The sequence below is a fragment of the Ictidomys tridecemlineatus genome, chromosome 5 (assembly GCF_052094955.1).
Source record: "Ictidomys tridecemlineatus isolate mIctTri1 chromosome 5, mIctTri1.hap1, whole genome shotgun sequence".
NCBI classification, from domain to species: Eukaryota; Metazoa; Chordata; class Mammalia; order Rodentia; family Sciuridae; genus Ictidomys; species Ictidomys tridecemlineatus.
The window spans coordinates 3342343-3365270 of NC_135481.1; the positions used below are offsets into that span (position 1 = coordinate 3342343).

At 37.7% G+C, this 22928-nt stretch overlaps 1 protein-coding gene across 3 annotated transcripts in view; it reads right to left on the bottom strand.

The window, feature by feature from the left end:
• Positions 1 to 22928, bottom strand: part of Gabrb3 (gamma-aminobutyric acid type A receptor subunit beta3) — a 396285-nt gene that overhangs the window by 36693 nt on the left and 336664 nt on the right. For all 3 annotated transcript variants that reach the window (XM_021728975.3, XM_005316894.4, XM_005316896.4), the window contains 2 exons: positions 9315 to 9397; positions 6253 to 6390 (listed from right to left, as the gene is read on the bottom strand). In XM_021728975.3, coding sequence (XP_021584650.3) covers positions 6253 to 6390; positions 9315 to 9397 — 221 coding nt within the window. The remainder of the gene's footprint in view (positions 1 to 6252; positions 6391 to 9314; positions 9398 to 22928) is intronic.

Below are 22928 nucleotides of genomic sequence, written 5' to 3' on the forward strand. Positions count from 1 at the left end.
CTTGTTCATGGATAGATAGAACTAATATCATTAAAATGGCCATATTACTAAAAGTACTCTATAGGTTTAATGCAATGCCAATGAAAATAAGAACGGCATTCCTTGAAGAAATAGAAAAAGCAATCATGAAATTCATCTGGAAAAATAAAAGACCCAGCAAAAGCAATTCTAAGCAGGAAGTGTGAATCAGGCAGTATAGCGATACCAGATTTTAAACTATACTACAGAGCAATAGTAACAAAAACAGCATGGTACTGGTACCAAAACAGGTGGGTAGACCAATGTTACAGAATAGAGGACACAGAGACCAATCCACAAAATTACAACTACCTTGTATTAGACAAAGGGGCTAAAAGCATGCAATAGAGAAAGGATAGCATCTTCAACATATGGTGCTGGGAAAACTGGAAATCCATATGCAACAAAATGAAATTGAATCCCTTTCTGTAAACCATGTACAAAAGTTAACTCAAAATGGATCAAGGAGCTAGGAATCAAACAAGAAACTGTGAATCTAATAGAAGAAAAAGTTGGCCCTAATTTTCATCTCGTGGGGTCAGGCTCCAAATTCCTTAATAGGACACCTATAGCACAAGAGCTAAAATCAAGAATCAACAAATGGGACATATTCAAACTAAAAAGTTTTTTCTCAGCAAGAGAAACAATAAGAGAGGTAAATAGGGAGCCTGCATCCTGGTAACAAATTTTTACCCCTCACACTTCAGATAGAGCCCTAATCTCCAGAGTGTACAAAGAAGGTTCATTTCTTGTTATAGATGATTCTTGGTGTTGGATTAAGAAATTATAGGATCTGGGTTAACATTTGGGAGCCTCCAAATCCAATGTTAGATTTTAGAAACCTGCATAAGAGCACAGCTCTCCTAGAGGAGGGATATTAGTACTCTAGACGGGTGCTGTAGACAGTGTTTGCCATCTCACTATTATATTTTTTACACTTTTTCTAAAATATTTACATATTGACATTTACTTTGTAAAAATTCTTCTAGTGTGAATATGTAAAAATGTGCAAAATTACCATTTAAAGCTTAGAAAGACTAGTTTTTGGAATCTTTGTTAAAAAATGTATCAGGGGTCACTATGCATCAGGAACCTTGAAAAATAATTTCTAGCTTTATTATGTACATTTGATAAAATCCTCATCACTTCTATTTTCCCTTCCTTCTTCTTGTTCTTTTTTTTTTCTGCCTTCCACATGGTAGGCTAGTACTCTTACACACTAGCTACACTCTCAGCCTCTCATTTTCTTATATTTTTCTTATGCTTTAAGCTGATGTATTTTTCAACTACCAGCTTCTCAAAGACTTTAGTAAACAAATATTTAAAACAAGGGGCTATAAAATTACAATACCATGCCATCATTTTAGTCAGAAGTTAGAAGTAAGGCAGTCTTTTTTTTTTGTTTTCTTTGGAATTCTAAATGAGTGCCAACACTTTTTACAATACACATTTAATGAATCATATTTAAGGACCAAAATAATTTCCTTTTATATTAATTAACTCAACTAGTTCTTTCACTTCTTTAAAACACAATTATAGAACTCAACTCTGTCTTCCTGAGCAAAGGTATGTTTTCTACCCAGGGTAGCTTTATATGACTTTTTCTTTAATGTATAATATTTGAGTAAGTATTTGTGTTTATAATGTCATTTATTTATATATTATCTCTTTTGAAGAAATTGTTTGATTGAATACTTACTGAGTATTAATGGTTATAATTCTTCTCTTGATTCAGTGACTATTCATTTAATTTATCTGTTTATTGAATGGACTATGTACTCGGATAAATATTAAGGATATAAATACGAATTCCAAACAATTTTTGATATTTTATTTTCTGCAGAGATGGAGATACAGCTTAATTGTGGAAAAGCTGAGTTGACAGAAGTTTGAAACAACAGAACAGATGAGCCCACCTACTTATAGCATATAGGCGTTGAGGCTTCCCATACACATCCTACTGCCCTTCCTCGACCTCAGATGCATTTATCCCCTTCAACAACTCCTGGGTGTGCCATTGGTCACCGAACATGGTAACTTCCCACCACATAATCTTAGGCACTATCTCCTAATCCTTCAGGCTCCCTCCCCAATTATGGAGCCTTGGTGATGGGGGTGGGGGCTGGTCTGCTCAGTGGAAGAGGCTTCAGCAGATGGTGCAAGGGGCACCTTGGCACTGACTCAGGTGGGGGTTGCTTTCTTCTAGGAGATTGCCCTGATAGAGTCCCCACCGCTTGTCTTTCTTTTGGCTGTTTCCAGCTATACCATGGGTATCAAGGGCCACCTGAAATTAGGGTAGGGGCGGGAGGTGTAGCAGTCACAGATCTAAGAGATGTACTGAAGTCAAGGTCCTGTCATTCCACCCAGGGAACGTGGTAACTGAAGAGACCATGACCTCTGGCTTTCAGGATGTCTTGGATCAACTTCCCATGCTGCTTTGCACAGACTCCTTGTATGTGGAGCACGGAAGAGGATTCCCACATGGGCGCAGACAAATCAATTCAAGAGCTTTAGGTTCCTAAAGTCGACCTGCAACTCGTGATCCCAGCAGAGGGAGTAAGGATTAACAGCATTTTTATTCTTAATGAATACTGGTCTATCAAGTTCATTGTGGGGGTACACACCCTGGTTGTGGCAGGGACAAGAGGAGAACCACAGGGCTTCTGGTACTCTTCTGAGTTCAGGTATTTCCAGAGCTCATTCTCATTAGAGAAAATGAGAACCTGGAGGCAATGAACCTTTATCAGAGGACAGGGACAGGAGGCTTTGGTGCAAGAAGTTTGGAGGGGAAAATTGAATTCTGAAGGCTGTGAGGCTGGGAAACTGCATGTCCAATATGGTAGCTGTCATCTTGACCCCATTTTTTTTAATCTTCCTCAAGCAATTAGGTTTCAGTCACCTGATGTCCAATAATTCCAGAGAATAATGTCATAATTTCCTCATATACAAAGTTCTAGTAAACTCCTGGGGTAATCTGTTCTCAGACTCCTCAAAATGTGCCTCATTCATGGTCTTGCACTTTTAAAATCACAATAGTTTATAAAGCTTAGTATGGGCCGGGTGCTGTTCTAGATCCTGTATTTACACTAACTCACATAATCCTCTCAAAAATCCTATCCAATGGACAATATCACTATCCCTATTTACAGACAAATTGAATAAGCCTGCTGTGGATCACACTGCTAAACTTAAGCTCTAACAGTTTGGCTTCAAGGTCTAAGTTTTTAAAGTCTACATATCATCTCTTGAACATACTTCAGTGATTTCTCCCACTGTGACTTAATTCCTGCCAACCACCTACTTATATAAGAGAAGACAAGAAGTCATCTTCTGAACCTATGAAGGGCCAGGGAGAAACCCCATGGGACAAGACACACCTGTTCTCCTCTTTGTTCTCAAGGCCTGATCCCACACTAGTTCATGCCAGTTCCTGAGTGAATAGTCATGGCTCACCTATACGTGTGTCCTCTGTCTTATAGCCTGCAACCCCATATTATCCAAAAGGTGGATCAGAGGTGGTGCCCACAGAAAAGCACAGCAAGGGACCCCTACAAAGTCCTCAAAGGAACTCATGAGTAAGGTGGATGAAGCACCAAATCTTCCTTGAATGACTCTGAGAAGAAGCATTCCCAGAAATTTTGCAAACCCATTGCTTCCCTTGCTTCTCTCAGCTCTGAAGCCTCTGCCGACCATCCTGCCATGTGTTCACACCATGATGAAAGCAGAAGTAGATGGAGTCATGTAAAATCTTTACTGTCTATCCTTCCTGGTCCAGTAAACTCCCAGAGCCTTTCTTTTCTCCTAATTCTTTCCCAGGCTAGCAAACCCTTCAATCCCATTTGCTGATCTAAATCTCATTAATTCAGAACACTTGTGGAAAAGAAAATAAACTAGGATAATGCTTAATTTTAAAATATTTTAGGAAAATGAGGCTCATGCCATTTCTTCATGTATGGGGAAAGTAGAACAATTTTAAAGCATAAGCTTTTGGAAGATGCAGTTTTCTAAATGATTCATAAGGAATTCTGTGCTACCTATGGCAAACACAGGACTTCAGAAGGTGTTGGAAAAAAAGACATAATGTTGCATTCTGATCACCTCCTGGATTTACAAATAGTTTAAAGATTACCCCTAATGTGTAGTGTATATTTTCTCCAGATATGTTTAGGATGTGTGGTACGTATATGCTTCAACAGACGACAGAGACTATACCTACAAGAGAGGACCCAAGTAGTTTTGCACTTGGATTCAAGAAGGTCATTGCAAGGGACTGCAGTGTCCTGTGGAAGCTATGTACCCTCCACGAACACCTCATCAGGTTTTCTGATGAGGCTGCAGGAAAATGCAGTCAGTGATCACTAGTGGTAGCACCCTCATGGCCACAACTGCAATTTTCTAGACAAACCAGGCATGGCCAGGTTTATCCCTCTGTCAGAATACTAACCTGTATTCTGAGCAGAACTTTTGTTCATAATTCTGAGCACATAGAACAGCTTAAATTCCAGTTTTAGAAGAAATGATTTTATTTAATACATCAATAGAGCAATTTTCTTGATTGTGGACTCAGTTCCTTAATACTAAGCCTGAGTTTCCTGCTGGCTCTCAACACCCACCCAAGGTGAGCACCTTAGGGTCCCCTATAGAGGCTGCAAGGATATTTGCAAGAGTTCTTTTGACAGAGGATAAAGCAACCCTTCATGAAAAACAGACATGATTACTGACATGATTGGTTTCTTAAAAACCCAAGCTTTTCTCTCATCATGTCTATTGGCTCTAAGAGGCAGGAGTGGAAAGGAGGGATATGGATGATAATTTTGACCCTTGTTTGCTAACTCAATGACTATTGCTATAATGTCCAGCTTTAAGTAAGTTGGGGGCAAGAAAGAAGTAAACTATGACCAAGACAGGTTCCTCCTAGGAGAGATGCACCCTTGCAGTCACAGGCATAGTGAACTGTGCACAGTGATGAATGGGGTTGGTGTTGCACTCTGGAGATTCAGAGCAACACCTAACCCAAACTGGGGAGTTCTTGGGACTGGAGCAGGTCAAAAAGGCTTCCTCCCAATAGTGGCATTAAGATGAGATGAATCAGTCTTAGGTAGGCAAAGGGGCAGCAGGTGGCTATGGGTCAGAAGCATTCAACCCACAGGCAATGGACAGAAGTAGAAGACCACCTGGCTTCATGAGTACCATCACAGGACTGGAATTTCTACCCACTTGTTATTTTTTGATGGACAGCTTTGCCTTCACTTAGTATTTTCAGCCCAGAGTTTGCAGACCTGGAAATACCTTATAGTTTGCAAAGCACTTTCAATTATTCTTTCAATTACTATGCACAGCATTCAGTAAGAACATAAACCTACTCCCGCAAAAAAAGCACTGCACATTGTAAAAGATACATGGTTACAATTTAATAAAACATTATCAAGAACAGAGAGAAAATCAGAAGACAATGTCTCAATCTTTGGATAGCTGAAAAGAAAACAACAATGAATTATAAGCTAGGGCAATCTTTTATTTTATTTATTTATTTATTTATTTAGTACTGAGGATTGAACTCAGGGACACTCAACCACTGAGCCACATCCCTAGCCCTGTTTTGAATTTTATTTAGACACAAGGTCTCACTAAGTTATTTAGTGCCTCTCCCTTGCTGAGGCAGGCTTTGAACTTGTGATCCTCTTGCCTTAGCTTCCCAAGCTGCTGGGATTACAGGCATGTGGCACTGTGCCCAGCTAGGACAACCTTAACCAGATAATAAATCAGGCTAAGAAGATCATGTCCAAAGAGGCAAGGCTAACTGTACATGGCCCTAGTTCCTGGACCACCAAGGCTGACCATTAGCCTGGGTCAGAAAAAAGATGGCTAATTGCTAGGAGGACAGTTAGCCATCTCCCTGGTCTTTGTTTTCCCCCTTCCACCAATGCCCTCTTATCTGCCCAAGCATGAGCATTTCTGATCACACCTTGGCTGGTTACATTACCCTCCCTTCTGTAACTGTTCAATAGCAAGGCCCAGAGAACATCTCACTCATAAGTGATCCTTCCTATCCATTAAAGCTTACCAATTCCCTTTAGATATGGATTCAAGAAGTTGTGATGGCAAATTACTAATGATAGTATTTCTGTGAATGCCAAGTGCTATTATTAGTCAGTGGCCACACATCTCATAAGGAGACTATCACAGCAACTCAGTCAGTGTCCCAAAGGGACTGTGAGCAGACACAAGGCTCACCTGTGGCAAAGACAACATTCCTGGAGACCAGACGATGCTCCACGATGGAGAACTGTGGGAGCTCAATCCTTTCCACTCCGGTGACAGCCTTGTCCCCGCCACGCCAGTAAAATTCAATGTCATCCGTGGTGTAGCCATCTATCAGGGGAGAGATGAAAGGACATGGTGCATATGAGATATCGTTTTGTATAAATGTACAGCTAAAGAAATTTGAATACAATGGAAGTAATGGCTTTGCCATCCTTGAATATTTTTTTAATGTGCTTGTCTCTAAGAAGTGTCACCAAAGAACTAACTTTCAAATACTCTTGTGTTACTTTTGCCATTTGCTTTGACCAGGCTGATCTTGAAAAGCAGAGGAACTGGGGAGACTGAGGACTCTAAACAATGATCTTTTGGCAAAGTCTAACTTTAGAACTGGTGTGGGTATCGTACAGAAGTGAATTTAAAACCCTTCTTAACAGTAGCAGATAAGATGGTAGTAAAAGAGGAAAACTCAAGTCTGAAAAATCCTGGAGAGATACCTTCTCTCAAGTGCAAATAGAAGGTTGAGAGACTATGGAAAATTTAACCAATCTGTGGTTGATTAGATGAACTCTTGGAGCAAAAGTAGTGTTCTCTGTGAAATGTTTGGATGATTTTGCTGACTCTTTCTAGCCAGGTGGTTTGCCAATCTTAGAAATGCCTGTTATTGGGAGCCTCCTAGCCCTTAGAGATCTGCATGGGTGGTCTCATCAGAAAGAGTAATGATTATTTGCTGGATTATAACTCCAAACTCAGCTCTTGGCCCAGAGCTTACATTCATTCAGTAATTAATTGATGCTTTTGAGAATGAGTAAATAACAAAAGTCCAGTGTTATTTTTAAAATCCAGTTGTCTCCTAGAAGATTAGGTCAACTCATTAAATAAGATCAAATAAAATACAAATCTGAAGAAAAATATTTCAATATTACACATTTTGTATTTGAACATACACCAAAAAATGGTTTCATTTCAATATTTGATATCAAATGAATGAACCAAAGCCACAGGATGACTGTGTCCATAGCTAATGCCATTTCCCAAGTCAGATCTGCTGTCCTCGCTCTGTAAATTCCTTCCCTCTGACTTCCTTGTGTCTCATTCTCTCCTGGCAGCCTTGACAATCTTTAATAAAACACACAGCTCATTCTTCCCATGTTTGCATCTTAACTTCAAGCCTTCTTGTAGAATCCCTTCCTGAGATTCCACTTCCCCAGGAAACTCAGAATTACTCACAACCCTTCTGTCATATTTTATTTTTTTTCAAAACATCTACCACATTTTGCTTTTTGTCTAATCATTTCTGTCTTTTCTGGAATATAAGTTCCAAGAAGACAGGCACTTGCATTTAGACTGCCTTCTCTATATATCCCCTTGCTTACAACAATGACTGCATAGGGGCTCTGGATGTAGCTCGGTGGGAGGCACATGGTTAATTAGCATGCACAAGCTCCTGGGTTTAATCCCTAGTACCAAAAACCAAAAAAAAAATAAAACAAAAATTAAAAGAAAAAAAAAAGTACGTGTACAGAGTTAAGTCCTCCAAGGCTTCATTGAATAAATTCATGGTCAATGAATTTGCCTTGATGTTAGGAAAAAAAGCCACATCTTTATTTTTTTTTTTCTCCATACCCAATACCAAGACATGCATAGTGAGCCACCAGAAAACTGGGACAATCCCTCTTTCACTCAAGTGCTTTAACCATGGCTTCTCTGTAAGGGAGCAAGGGAGGGTCTTTACACACTGTGGGATTTTTTTTTTTTTTTTTTTTTTTTTTACAGCAGATCTTCCTGCTTACTTTCCCCACAGTCACACTTTGCACTGTGAATCCATACTCTCAGAAATCACTCACTGTGTGTTCAGGCAGTTGGAATGAAAACTGCTTCCTTACTTGGACCCCAAATTTGCTTTCCTTAAATTTCCACTGTCTCATTGGAGTCATGCCCCCTGGCCACAGAGAATTCATTTAACTTCCTAGGCTCATCCTTCAACTGTTGGGAAATCATCATCCTTCCCTTGAGCCTTCTGTTCTCTATGGTAAATGTCCCTAGATAATTCAATTATGCATCACTTGACATGATTTTATGTCTTTCATCTTCTCTGAAAGCACAGCTTTCAGAAACCATGACAGTGACAGAGTATGGAAGTGAAGGGGCACAGTGTGGCTGGCTCTACCCAGAACCTGGACACTAAACTCCCCTACAAACAATTTCTTCATCTGCTTGTGCAGGGACATTTCCTTTGCATCAAGAGACATTGCAAAGTCAAAGTCACTTAATCACCAAAATTCAGTATAAGCATTGATAACCCTCAATCCAATTGAGACTAAAAATAAACCAGTCTGTGATAAGGCAAGATCAACAGCAAAAACATCCCCATATGCCAGGAGGTGTGGTTCAGGTAGCAGGGGGACATCTGCTTGTTAAATGTTATAGATGCGGCTCTCATCCCTGACATGGAAGTACTCAGCACTGAATTACCAATAAAGCATCTGAATACTCCTCAAATTGAAGAAAATTGCCAAGATGCAGAAATGGCCTGCTTGTAGAGCTCAGATCCTAATGGGAAATGAGTTTACTCTGACTGTCCAGGGTCGCAGCCGTATAGCCACTCATGCATGATGAAACATATTTTAAGAAAATTGCATCGCAGTGTTTGCTCTCTTCTCACTGAATCGACCAGGATGAGGAACATTTGTTTTCTTATATTTCAACACAGCAAACAGAGTCTTTTAATCAGATTAGAACAAAGAACTCTCTCTGTACTAAGCACTCCCCGCCCACCTCCATCTTCCTCTCTTTCTGTTTCTATTTTGCTATTTTTATTGGTCTTTTCCTCTCTAACTCTCTTCTATCTCTCCCTGTGTCTGTTTGTCTCTCTGTGTTATGACTGTGAAATATGCAGAGTGGAGAACTATATTTTAGGGTAGTTAAAAAGTATGCCTGGAACATTATCAATGCCTTGGAAAAGAGGCTAAATAATGAAAAAGAGATCTAGAACACAAACTGGAAGAAAAAGAAACCCAGACACAGATACACACAGCTTTCAATTTCCAAAGTGCAGTTCTGCTCATCCAGTGGGTATCTTCTGAGATCCATCATGCACGCTGCTGTTGTGGTGATTCTGAAATACATAGAGCAAGAGGAGATATTAAAGATGGCCTGAGTAATATAGCAGGAAAACTGCTTCTTGATAACCATGTGTTACCCCATGTATGGCCCCCTTCTCCGGGGTACACATGACTGAACACCTTTCACTATACACAGAAAAATGTGAATGAAAACAAACTCTTGAATAGAGATAAACTAGATCAGTTTATCAAGAAAAACAACAGAACCATCATTTTATTTTAATATTTTAAATTAGTAAATAAAAATTGTATCTACTAATAGCTGTATTAACACAACACTGTTTTAAAATGTGTATACATTGTGAAATGTTAAAATGAGGTATTACTTCATATAGTTATCTTTTTGTGTGGCAAGGATACTCAAAACCTATTCTCAGTAATTTTCAAATATACATTATTAACTATAGACAAGGTATTATAATAAAGACTTAAAATCCCATTGAAATTAGTCACTGAGTCTTGCTGATGTTTGATAATTAATGGTTTCCAAAGAAGTTCTTACCTTCAATGTTTGTTTTGTCTCCTGGTCTACCAGCTCTCTAACCTTTCTAGTACTGAGAGACCTTATGTGAGGAACACACTGATTAAGATTTAATTCTTTGATTTTCCATGTGGAGTGTTAAAGTAGTTACATGTTCATAGACTGTACTTTGAAACTTTTAACAAAGCGTTTTTTTTTCTTATTTTATTATAGTTGTGTGTTGAGAGGGATTGTAAATAAGTAGAGTTTCTCATCATGTTGACATCTATCTTATCATTTATTTGGTTTCTCTGTTATTGATTACGAAAGAAAATTCAGTGGGTTAGCTTTCCTTGGTGACAATTAAAACCAAAGAAAGAATGTATATCATGGCCTCAAGACAGTTAAGCCTCCACCAGGCTCTGGTTAAACCAACTGCACAATGGAAAATAACACACCTAGAAATAAGTCCATTCTCTACCATGTCTACAGCCTCCTCTTACGGAAACCAACCTATTCAAAGACACTAGTGAAAACACAACACTTAAGCCACCATATTTTACACTAAATTTCTCCAGAACCTCAACACTTCCCCACCACTGCAGAAACTGACTGGACTGGGTGGGACCTGAACCAAGGACGGATACCAGTGGCCTCGTTAAAAGGCAGAACAGAGCTAAAGGGAAGTCTTTCATGGAAATGAATTAAACTACAAAGGTAAGATTGGAAGGGAGCCTGCAAAGTCGAGACTTAGTGGCTTATGAGCAAAGTATGCTAAACCATAACAGTGTTACAGAAATTGCAGAGTTCATAGTTGAGGAGACAGCAATAGTCACGACCTAGTACTCCACATCTCCAGGGAGCAGCATTACTAAGGCTTATGCAGTTACTGAACAACTGGCAGTTCTGGCTATGTACCATCAGTAGTAGGTCATAAGAAGGAAGAGGTATTTTTCCTGACAGATCAAGAGTTGTCTTGAATCCCCCAGCTGCTCTTCAGATTCCACCTTACTTGAAGCCCGGTATTTAGCTTTCTCTGGCCAGCTATCATCGTGAATATTCTCTCTCTCACACACACACACACACCAAAAAAAAAAAAAAAAAAAAAAAAAAAAAAAACCTCTTGAAAACACTACTAATACTTAGGGCAATGTAAGCAAGCATTATTTCTATTCACACACCCTAACCAAAACACTGTCAAACACCACCACCTGCCAGTTCTGAATGACTTATACCATTTAACCTAAATGCAGGTTCTAAGGGAATAATGGGGAAATGTATGCCCTTCTACGAGCACCGGGTTTAGCAGCAGGTTTAGGAAAGTTTTACTTTTCAATTGCTAAGAGAAGCAGTGAGGAAGAATACCAACATCCTTGACAAACATTTCAATGTGAACTTTTTTCTATACAAATAGCTTGTATATCCATACAGATACACACCATATGACCTATACCAATGGGAAAATTGAGGGATTTTTTTTTCCCTCCAAATGTCATGACACTTCAATTGCCTTGGAACTAAGGAATGCACTGCATTCTATAACCCCAAATAAACACATAGCTCTTTGGTATATTTTTCTGCAACATCTTATTTCCCAGCCAACTGAAGTTCCAGCCTTGCACTTTTAAATTCTGGCATGTTTTATGGCAGCTTGACAACCCAGCTTCTGCACAAGATGCCTATAAAGGCAAAATGAGAACAAAATTCTGCTAAAATTGTAAATTTTTATGAAGAGAAAATGACCTCAAATGAAATGTTAGAATTTTAAATTTTCCTACATGCTTTGGTACCTTTCATTTGGACAGTAAATAATTGAGATTATTATTTCTTATCATTTGTTATTTATTATTTATTTATCTTTTATTTTTCATTTTCCCCAAACTATCCCTAAAATACACACACACACATACACACACACCACCACCACCACCACCACCACCACCACCACCAACACCAACACCAGCACCAACACCACCAAACCACATAAACAAACTGAAATAGTTTGAAGGTACCTAATGCAGCAATCTCAATTTATTGTAGTATTATGTAGAGTGTTTTATAGAAATGGTTGAAGGGAAATTAGAAAGCTAGAATAATTGGTTAGATCATTCACTGCATCTCACCAACTCCTGCTATTTCCCACAATACAGGACTTGTGCACATCTATTTTGGTATACTACTGCCATAAATTGAAACACTTTCCATTTACCTCAGGAATAATATATCGACATGCTTTCCACTACTCTTTTTCCTTTGGATGAAATACACAGAAAATCCTGTCAGTGTGGAGAGTGTGACACAAAAGCCCGCACATGCTACAAAAACTAAGTTCCCAGGTAACAAATGGAAGAAAGAATGGGGTCTGTTGGGCAACTGGGACAGAAATACAAAAAAAGAGAACATGTGGGAACAAAAAGAGAGACCCAGAAAACTCTGCAGCATGCCAGAACCCTTACTGAGCCACAAAGCCCTCATCTGGAGTGGAAGGCTTGAGTAACTGGAAATGACATAACATAGATAGACCATAGAGACACCTGGGTTCCATCTATGTAAACTTCAACACACACACATTCTGATATTTTTGCCTAAGAATTTTTTGTGGGTCCCAAGAGGAGGCTATAACCAACACATAATTTCACTTCTACAGTCCTCTGTAATCTGAAAACTCTATTCCTAAGAAATATTTATTAAGCTAGTAACTAGAATCAGATATGATAGGATGAGGATCTCTGCAGTATTATTTTTTAATAGACCAGTAGATCCTTTGTTGATGTTTGTTGATTTTTGATTGAGAGACAGTAGTGCTCAGAGGCTGCAAGGTATGTTTCTGATAGAAAAACAGAAAGATATGGCCAAATGGTGGAGAAATCTATATATGTACTTTCTTTGCAAATAAGCCATACTTTGAGGATGCTGAATGTGGAAAGTAAAACCAAGCAAAAGGAACATGAACAGAGGTAGAGAGAGACAGACAGAGAAAAAGAGAGAGAGAGAAAGATATATATATATATATCTACAATGCTATCCAATGAAATGAGGAATAAAAGGTTGGATAGCATTGTAGAGATGGGTGCTGATTCATCCTTTTGCTGTCCAGGACAGCAGCCAATCCTATTTGTACCTTATATAACATGAGCTCAGTGCTTGCTCAGTGCCTAGGTCTGTACCGAGTACATTAACACACATGCATTTAATCTCACAACAACCACATTACAGAAGTATTATCATTATTTCTTTTTGCAGAGTAAAAAGACTTAGAAAGAGTAATTAGGTTGGCTGTGTTCACAATGCCACTGGAAGGCAGGTGCCACTTTCAGATCCTAGCAGCTTGAACTCTACACCCTATTATGTCTTTGGCATTACTCTTATCTTTTTTTTTGTTTGTTTATATTTCATATTTATTTTTTTTAATTTATTTTTTTTTATTGTTGGTCTTTCAAAACATTACATCTTTCTTAATATATCATGTTTCACAATTTGATTCAGAATGGTTATGAACTTCCATTATTACCCCGTATACAGATTGCTGAATCACATCGGTTACATCAGTTACATTTCCATTGATTTACACATTGCCATTCTAGTGTCTGATGAATTCTGCTCTCTAACCTATCATCTACTATCCCCCCACCCCTCCCCTCCCCTCCCCTCTTCTCTCTCGACCACCTCTACTGTAAAACATTTATTCCACTTGTGTACTTCTTCCTTACCCCTTACTTCCTCTTGTATGTAATTTTATAAAACCCTGAGGATCACCTTCCCTTTCCCTGCAGATTCCCTTCTCTCTCCCTTTCCCTCCCCCCTCTCATCCCTATTTAATGTTAATCTTCTTCTCCTGCTCTTCGTCCCTACTCTGTCCTTAGTTACTCCCCTTATATCAAAGAAGTCATTTGGCATTTATTTTTTAAGGATTGGCTAGCTTCACTTAGCATAATCTGCTCTAATGCCATCCATTTCCCTCCAAATTCTATGATTTTGTCGTTTCTTAATGCAGAGTAATACTCCATTGTGTATAAATGCCACATTTTTTTTATCCATTCATCTATTGAAGGGCATCTAGGTTGGTTCCACAATCTTGCTATCGTGAATTGTGCTGCTATGAACATCGATGCAGCAGTGTCCCTGTAGCATGCTCTTTTTAAGTCTTTAGGGAATAGACCGAGAAGGGGAATAGCTGGGTCAAATGGTGGTTCCATTCCCAACTTTCCAAGAAATCTCCATACTGCTTTCCAAATTTGCTGCACCATTTTGCAGTCCCACCAACAATGAACAAGTGTACCCTTTTCCCCGCATCCTCTCCAGCACTTGTTGTTGTTGGACTTCATGATGGCTTCCAATCTTACTGGAGTGAGATGGTATCTTAGGGTAGTTTTGATTTGCATTTCTCTGACCGCTAGCGATGGTGAGCATTTTTTCATGTACTTGTTGATTGATTGTATGTCCTCCTCTGAGAAGTGTCTGTGGGCCAAGGACATTACTCTTATCTTAAAAGAACAAAATATATTCAACTCACCAAGGCCTACTCAGGAAAAACAGGTTCTTATTTTACAAATAAACAATAGGGTAGAAAAATTTTGATAGACATCAAGATAGAGATAAAAATATAGATATACATGGATCATAAGCAGGAGGATATTATGGTCATATATGTATTTTGTATGTAGTAATATTATCATTATATACAACAAGCAGGAAATATAAGTATGGAGAAGGTAACTATTTTTTATACTACTCCTGCATTAAATGTAATGAAATTTAATCCAGCCTCCTACCTGTTATAGAACAGTAAATTAGATAATCCAGACTTTATAAAAAGTGCAAGCCTAAATATATGTTTAAAAGAAGTATGAAAAAGTAAGAACTTAACTTGTTCTAAGGAGAACACAGTCTCCAGCAAGTTTGAAATCATATTATGAGATACAGGATGACACTCATCCTCTGACACTGTCTGAAAACTATACTTAGTGTCCATTCCCTGCACAACTGAGTGAGGAAGCCTGAGCCAAGGAAGTCAAGACCGTTTCTTTCATTATTGAAGAATTTTCATTTTGTCTCAATTGTACTAGGTTTGGGAAATATACTGTGGTTTCAGCACTTCAATGTTTAAAGATTCAGCAATTTAAAAATCATAATAAGAGCAGATGCAAATTTTTCATGTAATTACACAAATACAGACTTTTCTACAGGTAGAGGTTGTGGTGGCAATGCCACTTTGGGCTGTCAGGAACATGTTTACTACCACAAACATGTGTCTGAAATATCCACTTGTTAACCTAGGTACTAAAGTCCTTTGTGTTGGTGTGGCTGAGAAAGGCTGAATAGGGGTAAAGTCCGGGATTCATACTTACAGTGAACTGAGCAAAGCACACAATTTCATTCACCATTTGTATAAATCTTTTAGATTTACTGTAAATCCTGGAGAGGACAGATTAAAATATGCAATGAGAGTGTCTATTCTAATGTCCCTGGTGGCAAGATCTTTGACCACTTTTTAGAGGCCCCCAGAACTAAAGTACGCTAATCTCAGTTACCTCTCCTCATTTTATTTCATTGTCTTCAGCCCCAACTACAAGTGGAAGCATCCACCTATTTGTTGACTAGACCCCTTGCTTACCCCCGTGTGAGTTCATCAGTGTAGGGCTTTGTCTCTTCTGTTCACAGCCATCTCCTCAGTGCCTAGAACAACATCAAGTGCTTTATTTATAGCAAGTGCCCTATAAACACTCACTGAAGAATGACTTTGGAGATCCAAGGATCAGCAATGGGAAGGAAGTGTGACTCAAACAAAATGGAAAGAGGAAAAGGTAGTTTGGCCCTTCTTGGCTTTAAGTTCCCAAATGTTAAGATTAGTAGGGACACCTATCCTCTATCAAACTTTCTCGATAGGACCTCTTATCTTGCTTGATTACTGACCCTCTGAAAGCCTCTGTGTGCTAACTGGTTAAGACAGTTAAACATGAGACTCACCTGTTTTAATGGTCAAGTGTTCTCTATGAATTCTTACGCTGCAGAATTGAATACTTACCTGTAGTATTCAATCTTGCAGAACTGAATCAGAAGAGCTAAATCCTGCAGCATCAAATAAGTAAATTTTATGGCTTTAGCTGCAGGGAAATGCACCTTTTATGGAAGCCCTAGATCTCTGGTCACAATCTTGTTAAACTAATAGGAACTGGGAGCAGTTTAGTGGTAGCTTCTGTGCAACTTCGGGGTTGCACTCGGATTCCCAAGTGTTCAACATTTCTTGGAAATAGTTGTGTCTGTGACCAAAGCATAACACCACAGGCAGGCTATTGATTTATATGTAACCCTCAGGTCTTTAGAATCTCTCTGTGGCAACTCACACAAATCTTCACTCCTGGTTTCCCGGATGCCAGGTGCATTGGTTGGCAGAGGCAGCTATTATTTCTTTCAAGACTAAGAACTCAGATACTAGGATTAAGTACCTAAATCAAATAATTTAGACCAAGCATTTTCTTAAGCAAGAGCTTATGGAGAAATGTGGAGAAGTGACAGGGCACAGGCCAATGTTTCAGCATCGCACATTTCTGTTTTCTTCCCAGGGTATTTTCACTATAGAGGTGCTATCTCTAACTGTGTGCTGATTTTATGACTTGATTTACACAACAGAATGGATAGAAATGGCAGTGTGGTAGTCCCAAGCTTAGGTCCCGGGAAGCATTCTGTTTCTGGTCTTTTCTCCTTCTGCTGTGAGAAAGCCCTGTGAGAAAGCCATGCACAGGTGAATCTGCTGGTCCTAACAGGAGTATTGACACAGGGTGCAGGACTAAGGTGAGTACTCATCTTCTCAGACATCAGCCCAGTGAGCTGAAGGGCTACTTAAACCCAACCTTTGAGTGAACCAGTCAGAGTCACCAGAGATGCTCATTAATCACCCAAACAAATGAGCAATGAGCACTTGTTCTATGCACTGAAGCTTCTAGCTGTTTGTTACACTGCACTGTTGAAACAATAGGTAACGAATACAATAGTCAACGTGACTAACTATATACACAGAAGAACATCAATCATCATAAAATAGGAATCATAACCTGATATTTCCAGGTTAATGTCATATATAGCAAAACCCTTAATAGATAACATGTTCCTAAAATAGGAACATCTGTTTCTATATTTAAGCTTTAGGAGTAGTCATCTTTGTAAAATGAGCAGTTACATTAGACAAATGACACACACCTGACATACCTTCTCTCAATTTGCAAACAATATGATGATAAAGCTACACAAAGGCACAAACTGGCAATAATACTGAAAACCAAAACTAAGAAAAAAGTGTAGATTCCTAGAGCACCTGCCAGAGAAGGAATTGTCTGAGTGAATGAATTTGAGAAGTTCTTAAGGAAAATACTACAGGTTCAGCCCTCTGAAGAAGAAAACAATTTGAAAAATCAGGAAAATATTTTGAGCTAACCTAACTCTCTGGATCTAATTATGGCACTAGGGGACTATACCTTCCAGAACCGTATTATCCAAAATGGCAGCCACTTGGCCATACGTGACTATCGATTTTTAAATTTTAAGTTAAATAAAATTAAAAATTCGACTCCTCTGATACACTAGCCACAGTTCAAATGCTCAATAGGCAAATATGACTAGCTGGTAGTAACTATATAGTGCAGATTATAGACTATCTCCATCAGCACACAATGTACCTTTGGGCAGGGTTAGAACAATAATGCATGTCCCTCCACCTTCCGCATCCCTCTGATTTCTCTAACCTTAGGGAACACAACTCCCTGGGTGAAAGTGACTTGGGCGATATATTTTTACACATGAGAACCAGATCCTTGAAGGAAGTCCTCACAGTTAGAGGAAGCCCTGCACACTGGATTGGAAAATGTCACTCAGGATTCTCCCACACACCATGTCTGACTTCCTGACCTAGCAGTCAGAGAGAAAGATATACCTTAAGTAAATATCAACTAAGCATAACAATTGGTGTGCATTCACTTGATCTTCAGATTTATACCCTAGAGACTGAAATCTCCAATGTGAAGGTGAGACTGAAAGGGCTGAGATTACCATATCTGTACTGTCACTAGAAGATCACTTTGTCCAAATGGACCTAGCTCACCTATGGATAAACACTATGTGAATAAAAGCAAGAATATCCTATGAAATAATACGGAAGCATGGAAGTTGAAATTTGAACAATTTGGAAGTTATGTGTCTGGTTACCAAAATATCTGAATGGCTATGGCCTCTTCAAAACCAGAACAGAGGAAAGTAATTAAAGAACAGCCTGAAATGAATGCATAGACAGACAGAAGAAGCTGTAACAAAGAGAAGAATGCAAGCCACTGCAGCCACAAATGTTGAATGGAAACGTGTCTGAAGACAAAGACAGAACTGACAGTGCTGGAAATTATTTAATGATATGGAAGGCTTTTTAAATGTTAATGGGCACACAAGTCACTGAGGGATCCTGTTAAAATTCAGAATGTGATTCACAATGTGTGGGGTGGGTCTATATACTTCCTAGTTTCCCAGAGGATGTCTGCAGGCAATGTTGCTGCAGAACTGGGGAACATACTTTGAGTAGAAAAGAGATGGAGAACTTTTAAAAAACCTCCACAAAGGCAGAGAAAGATAACAGAGCTTTGAAAACAGATAATGACTGATATAAAGGAAATGAAATGGGTATGTAACTGAGTTTTATTTGAGCAATCAAAAAACATAAAGTTGAACATGAAACATTAAAACAAATTTTAATTGGAATAAAATATATGTAACATAACGTGTATCATTTTAACAATTTTTAATTGTATAACTCAGTGGCCCTAAGAACATTCACACTGTTATGCAATCATCATCAAATATCCAAATGGAAACGGAACCCATTAAATAATAACACCCATTACCCACTGCCTCCCGCCCCTGGTTTTCTTTTGTCTACTTTCTCTTGCTATGAATTGGCGTTTTCTAGATACTTTATAAATGGAATCATGCAATATTTGTTCTTTTTTTGCCTGGCTGAATTAACTTATTGTGTTGTTTTCAATGCTCACTCATATTTTAGCATGTGTCATTCCTCTTTAAGATGGAATAATGTTCCAGTTTGTTTACCTATTCATCTGTGGATAGACATTTGAGTTAACTTTTGACTATTTTGAGTAATGCTACAATGAATATAAATGTCCAAATATCTCCTTGAGTCACTTTTGTTTGTTTCAGTATATATTTATAAGTGAAATTGCTGAATCATCTGGTAACTATGTCTAAATTTTAAAGAACCATTATACCACTTCAACAGTGACTGAACCACATTAAATTCACACCAGTAATCTCTAAGGGTTCTAATCTCTCCACAAATGTCAACACTTGTTCTTTTCCAATTTTTAAAATAATAGTCATCCTAATGTCTGTGTCATAGTATTTTATTGTGGTTTTGATTTTTAATCCTTAAAGGCTAACAATGTTGAACATATTTTCATGTGTTAACTGGCTATTTTTGTAACTTCCTTGGAGAAATGTATATTCAAGTACCTTGCCAATTTTTGAACTGTGATTTTTATTGTTGGCTTCCAGGAGATCTTTATATACTTTCTATTAACTCCTAATTAGATGTAAGACTTATAAATATATTCTCTTATTTTGCAGGTTATTGAATCATTCTGTTGGTTGATCCTTTGATGCACATCTATCTTTACTCTTGATACAGTCCAAGTTATATATTTTTTCTTTTCTTGCTATGCTTTTGGTGTCATATCCAAAACTGAGCTAATTCCAATGCCACACAGATTTTCTCTTATTTCTTCTCTAAGAGTTTCATGGTTTTAGCTTTCAGGATTGGGCCTTTGGTCCATTTTGAGTTAATTTTTTGATATATTAAAAATAAGGTCTAAATTTATTCTTTTACATGTGGATTTTCAGTATTCCCTGGCAACATTGTTGAAAAGATGTCAATTATCCACAGAATAGTTTGTCATCCTGTCAAAAATCATTTGGCTATACACAACAGAATTTGTTTCTGGGTTCTCTGTGCAATCTCACTGGATGATATATCTATTATTTTGCTAATACCAGTTTGTGTTGATAATCATAGCTTTGTAGTAAGCTTTAAAATCAGGTAATGTGAGACCTCCATATTTGTTTTACAACACCCTTCTGGATATTTGAAATACTTTAAGATTCTTCATGAATTTTTAAGGTGGGTTTTTTTTTTTTCAACAAATAAAGTTGCCGCTGGGATTTTTGTGTTGGGTGTGTAGATTGCTTTGGACAACACTGTCTTTTTTTTTTTTTTTTTTTTTAATGGTACCAAGGATTGAACCCAGGGCACTTAACCACTGAGCCATATCCTTGCTAAGTTGCTGAGGCTGGCTTTGAACTTGCAATGCTCCTGCCTCAGCCTTATAAGCCACTAAGATTACAGACATGTGCCATAGTGGCAGGCCACATTGTCACAATAAGAATATTAAATCTTCCAATTTATAAACACAGGATGCCTTTCCATTTACTCAATGTCTTTTTTCAAATTGTTTCTTTCCACAATGTTTTATAGTTTTTATCATTCAAGACTTTTGACTCCATCACTAAATTTATTCCTAATGTTATTGTCCTTTTAGACACCACTATAAATGGGGTTGCTTTCTGGATTTCCTTTTTAGATTGTTTATTATTATTATATAGAAGTGCAACTGAATTCTATGTATTGATTTTGTAAGCTGCAATTTTGCTAAATTCATTTTTTTAGGGATAAGAGACTTTGTGTGTGTGTGTGTGTGTGTGTGTGTCTTATCTGAGAGGAAAAGATTTAAGACTCTCACTAATGAGTAAGATGTCAGTTTATAGGTTTTTCCACATACAATTCTATCATGTTTAGGAAGTTTTCTTCTATTCCTGGCGTAATGTGTTTTTATCAGGAAAGTGTATTGTATTTTGTCAAATATTTGGTCTACATCAATTGATACGAACATAAATGCTTTTTTTTCCCTTTCACTTTATTATTGTGGTATGTACAGTGATTGTCTTTCACATGTTGAATCATCCTTACATTCTAGGCATCACTCCTGCTTAGTTAAGGTGCATGTTGCTAAATTCAAATTGTGAATGTTTTGCTGAAGATTCATGCATTATTATTCATAAGGAATTAATGACTTGCTATTTTTGTAGTGTTTTTGTCTGCACTGGAATTAGGATAATGTTGACCTCCTAGAACAGTAGAGGAAGGCTTCACTCTCCTCTTCATTTTTATGGAAAAGTTTTGAGTTTTAATAAACTGGTGTTAATTGTTTTTTAACTGTAGAATTCAACAGAGAAGCCATGTTGTCTAGAACATTTTTTTGCTGAGAAGCTCACATTTTTTATTTTCTTCACGATTCAGTTTTGGTAGATTGTGTGTTTCTAGGAATTTGTAGATTTCATCTGGGTTATCTAATTTGGTAGTAATACCCAGTTTTCATTTCTGATATATATATATATATATATATATATATATATATATATATATATATATATATATATATATATTTCCATTTTTCTCAATCTAGTAGAATTCTTAAAAAAAATCAAAGAGGAAGAAATAATTTCAAACATTTTCTGTGAGACCCTGATACCAAAACCAGATGAGAACATTTAGGAGAAAAGAAAATTAAAGGCAATTATCCTTAATGAACACAGATGTAAAAATCCTCAACAAAACACTAGCAAAACAAATTCAACAACAAATAAAAGGATCACCCACCATGATCGAGTGGGATGTATCCCTGGGGTGCAAGGGTAGTTCAACATATGCAAATCAGTAAATGTGATACATTACATTAACATAACAGAATAAAGGGAAAACGTATGAGTATCTTATTAAATGTAGAAAAGCATATGACAAAATTCAAATTCCTTTCATGATAAAATACTGTCACCAAATTAAATATATAAAGAATGTGCCTCAATAAGCCCACATTTGGGAAGCCTATAGCCACATTATACTCAATGGTGAAAAACTAAAACCCTTTCTTCTAAGATCTGGAACATAAGGGTTCAGACTCTTGTCATTTCTATTCAACATAGTACCGGCAAGGAGTTAGGCAAGGGAAGGGGGAAGTATTTAACCAGGAAAGGAAGAAATGACTTTATCACTCTTTGTGATGGATGACATATTATATATAGAAATTCCCATGGACTGTACCAAAATACTGATAGACCTAAAAAGCAAATATATTGAAACTGCAGAATTCAAAATCAACAGAAAAAACTGAGGAGCATGTCTATGCACTAATAATGAACTACACCAAAGAAAGAAAGAAAGAAAGAAAGAAAGAAAGAAAGAAAGAAAGAAAGAAAGAAAGAAAGAAAGAAAGATAGATAGATAGATCAAAAGAGCAATCCAATTTACCATAACTAAAAAAAGGGGGGAAAAAACTTTGGAGTCAATTTAACTACGGTAGTGAAAGATCCATACAAGGAAACTTATAAAATGTTGATGAAACAATTGAAGAAGACATAAATAAGTGGGAAGTACCTTATGTTGACAGATTAGAAAAGATTAATATTGTTAAAATGCCCATACTGCCTTTTGTAAGTCAGCTTTTTCCTCACTGTGAACAAAAGACCTGACAAGAACAAGGTAGAGGAGGAAAAGGTTATTTAGGGCTCCTGGTTTCAAGAGGCCTCAGGCAGAGCTGTCACTGATTCCAATGCTCTGGACCCAAGACGAGGCAGAACATCATGGATAAGAATGTGGAGGAGAAGAGCAGCTTAGGACATGGCCACATTCCCAGCCATTTTTTTTTAAAAAATATTTTATTTAGCGACAGGGTCTCACTGAGTTGCTTAGGGCCTCTCTAATTTGCTGGCTGACTCTGAACTCAAGATCTGCCTGCCTTATCCTTCTGAGCTACTGGGATTACATGCATGCACTATACTCAGCCATACTCAAGATTTTGATGGTACCATAATAAATAAGATGGAAACAGCTCTCTGAGAGTTTCGATTTTCATATGGCTCTCCTTCATCAAGGATGAAAACATGCAATAAATTGACAAGATAATGTGGAATATGGATAAGTCCAATGATAAAATCAAAGAATGTGATGTGATAGAAAG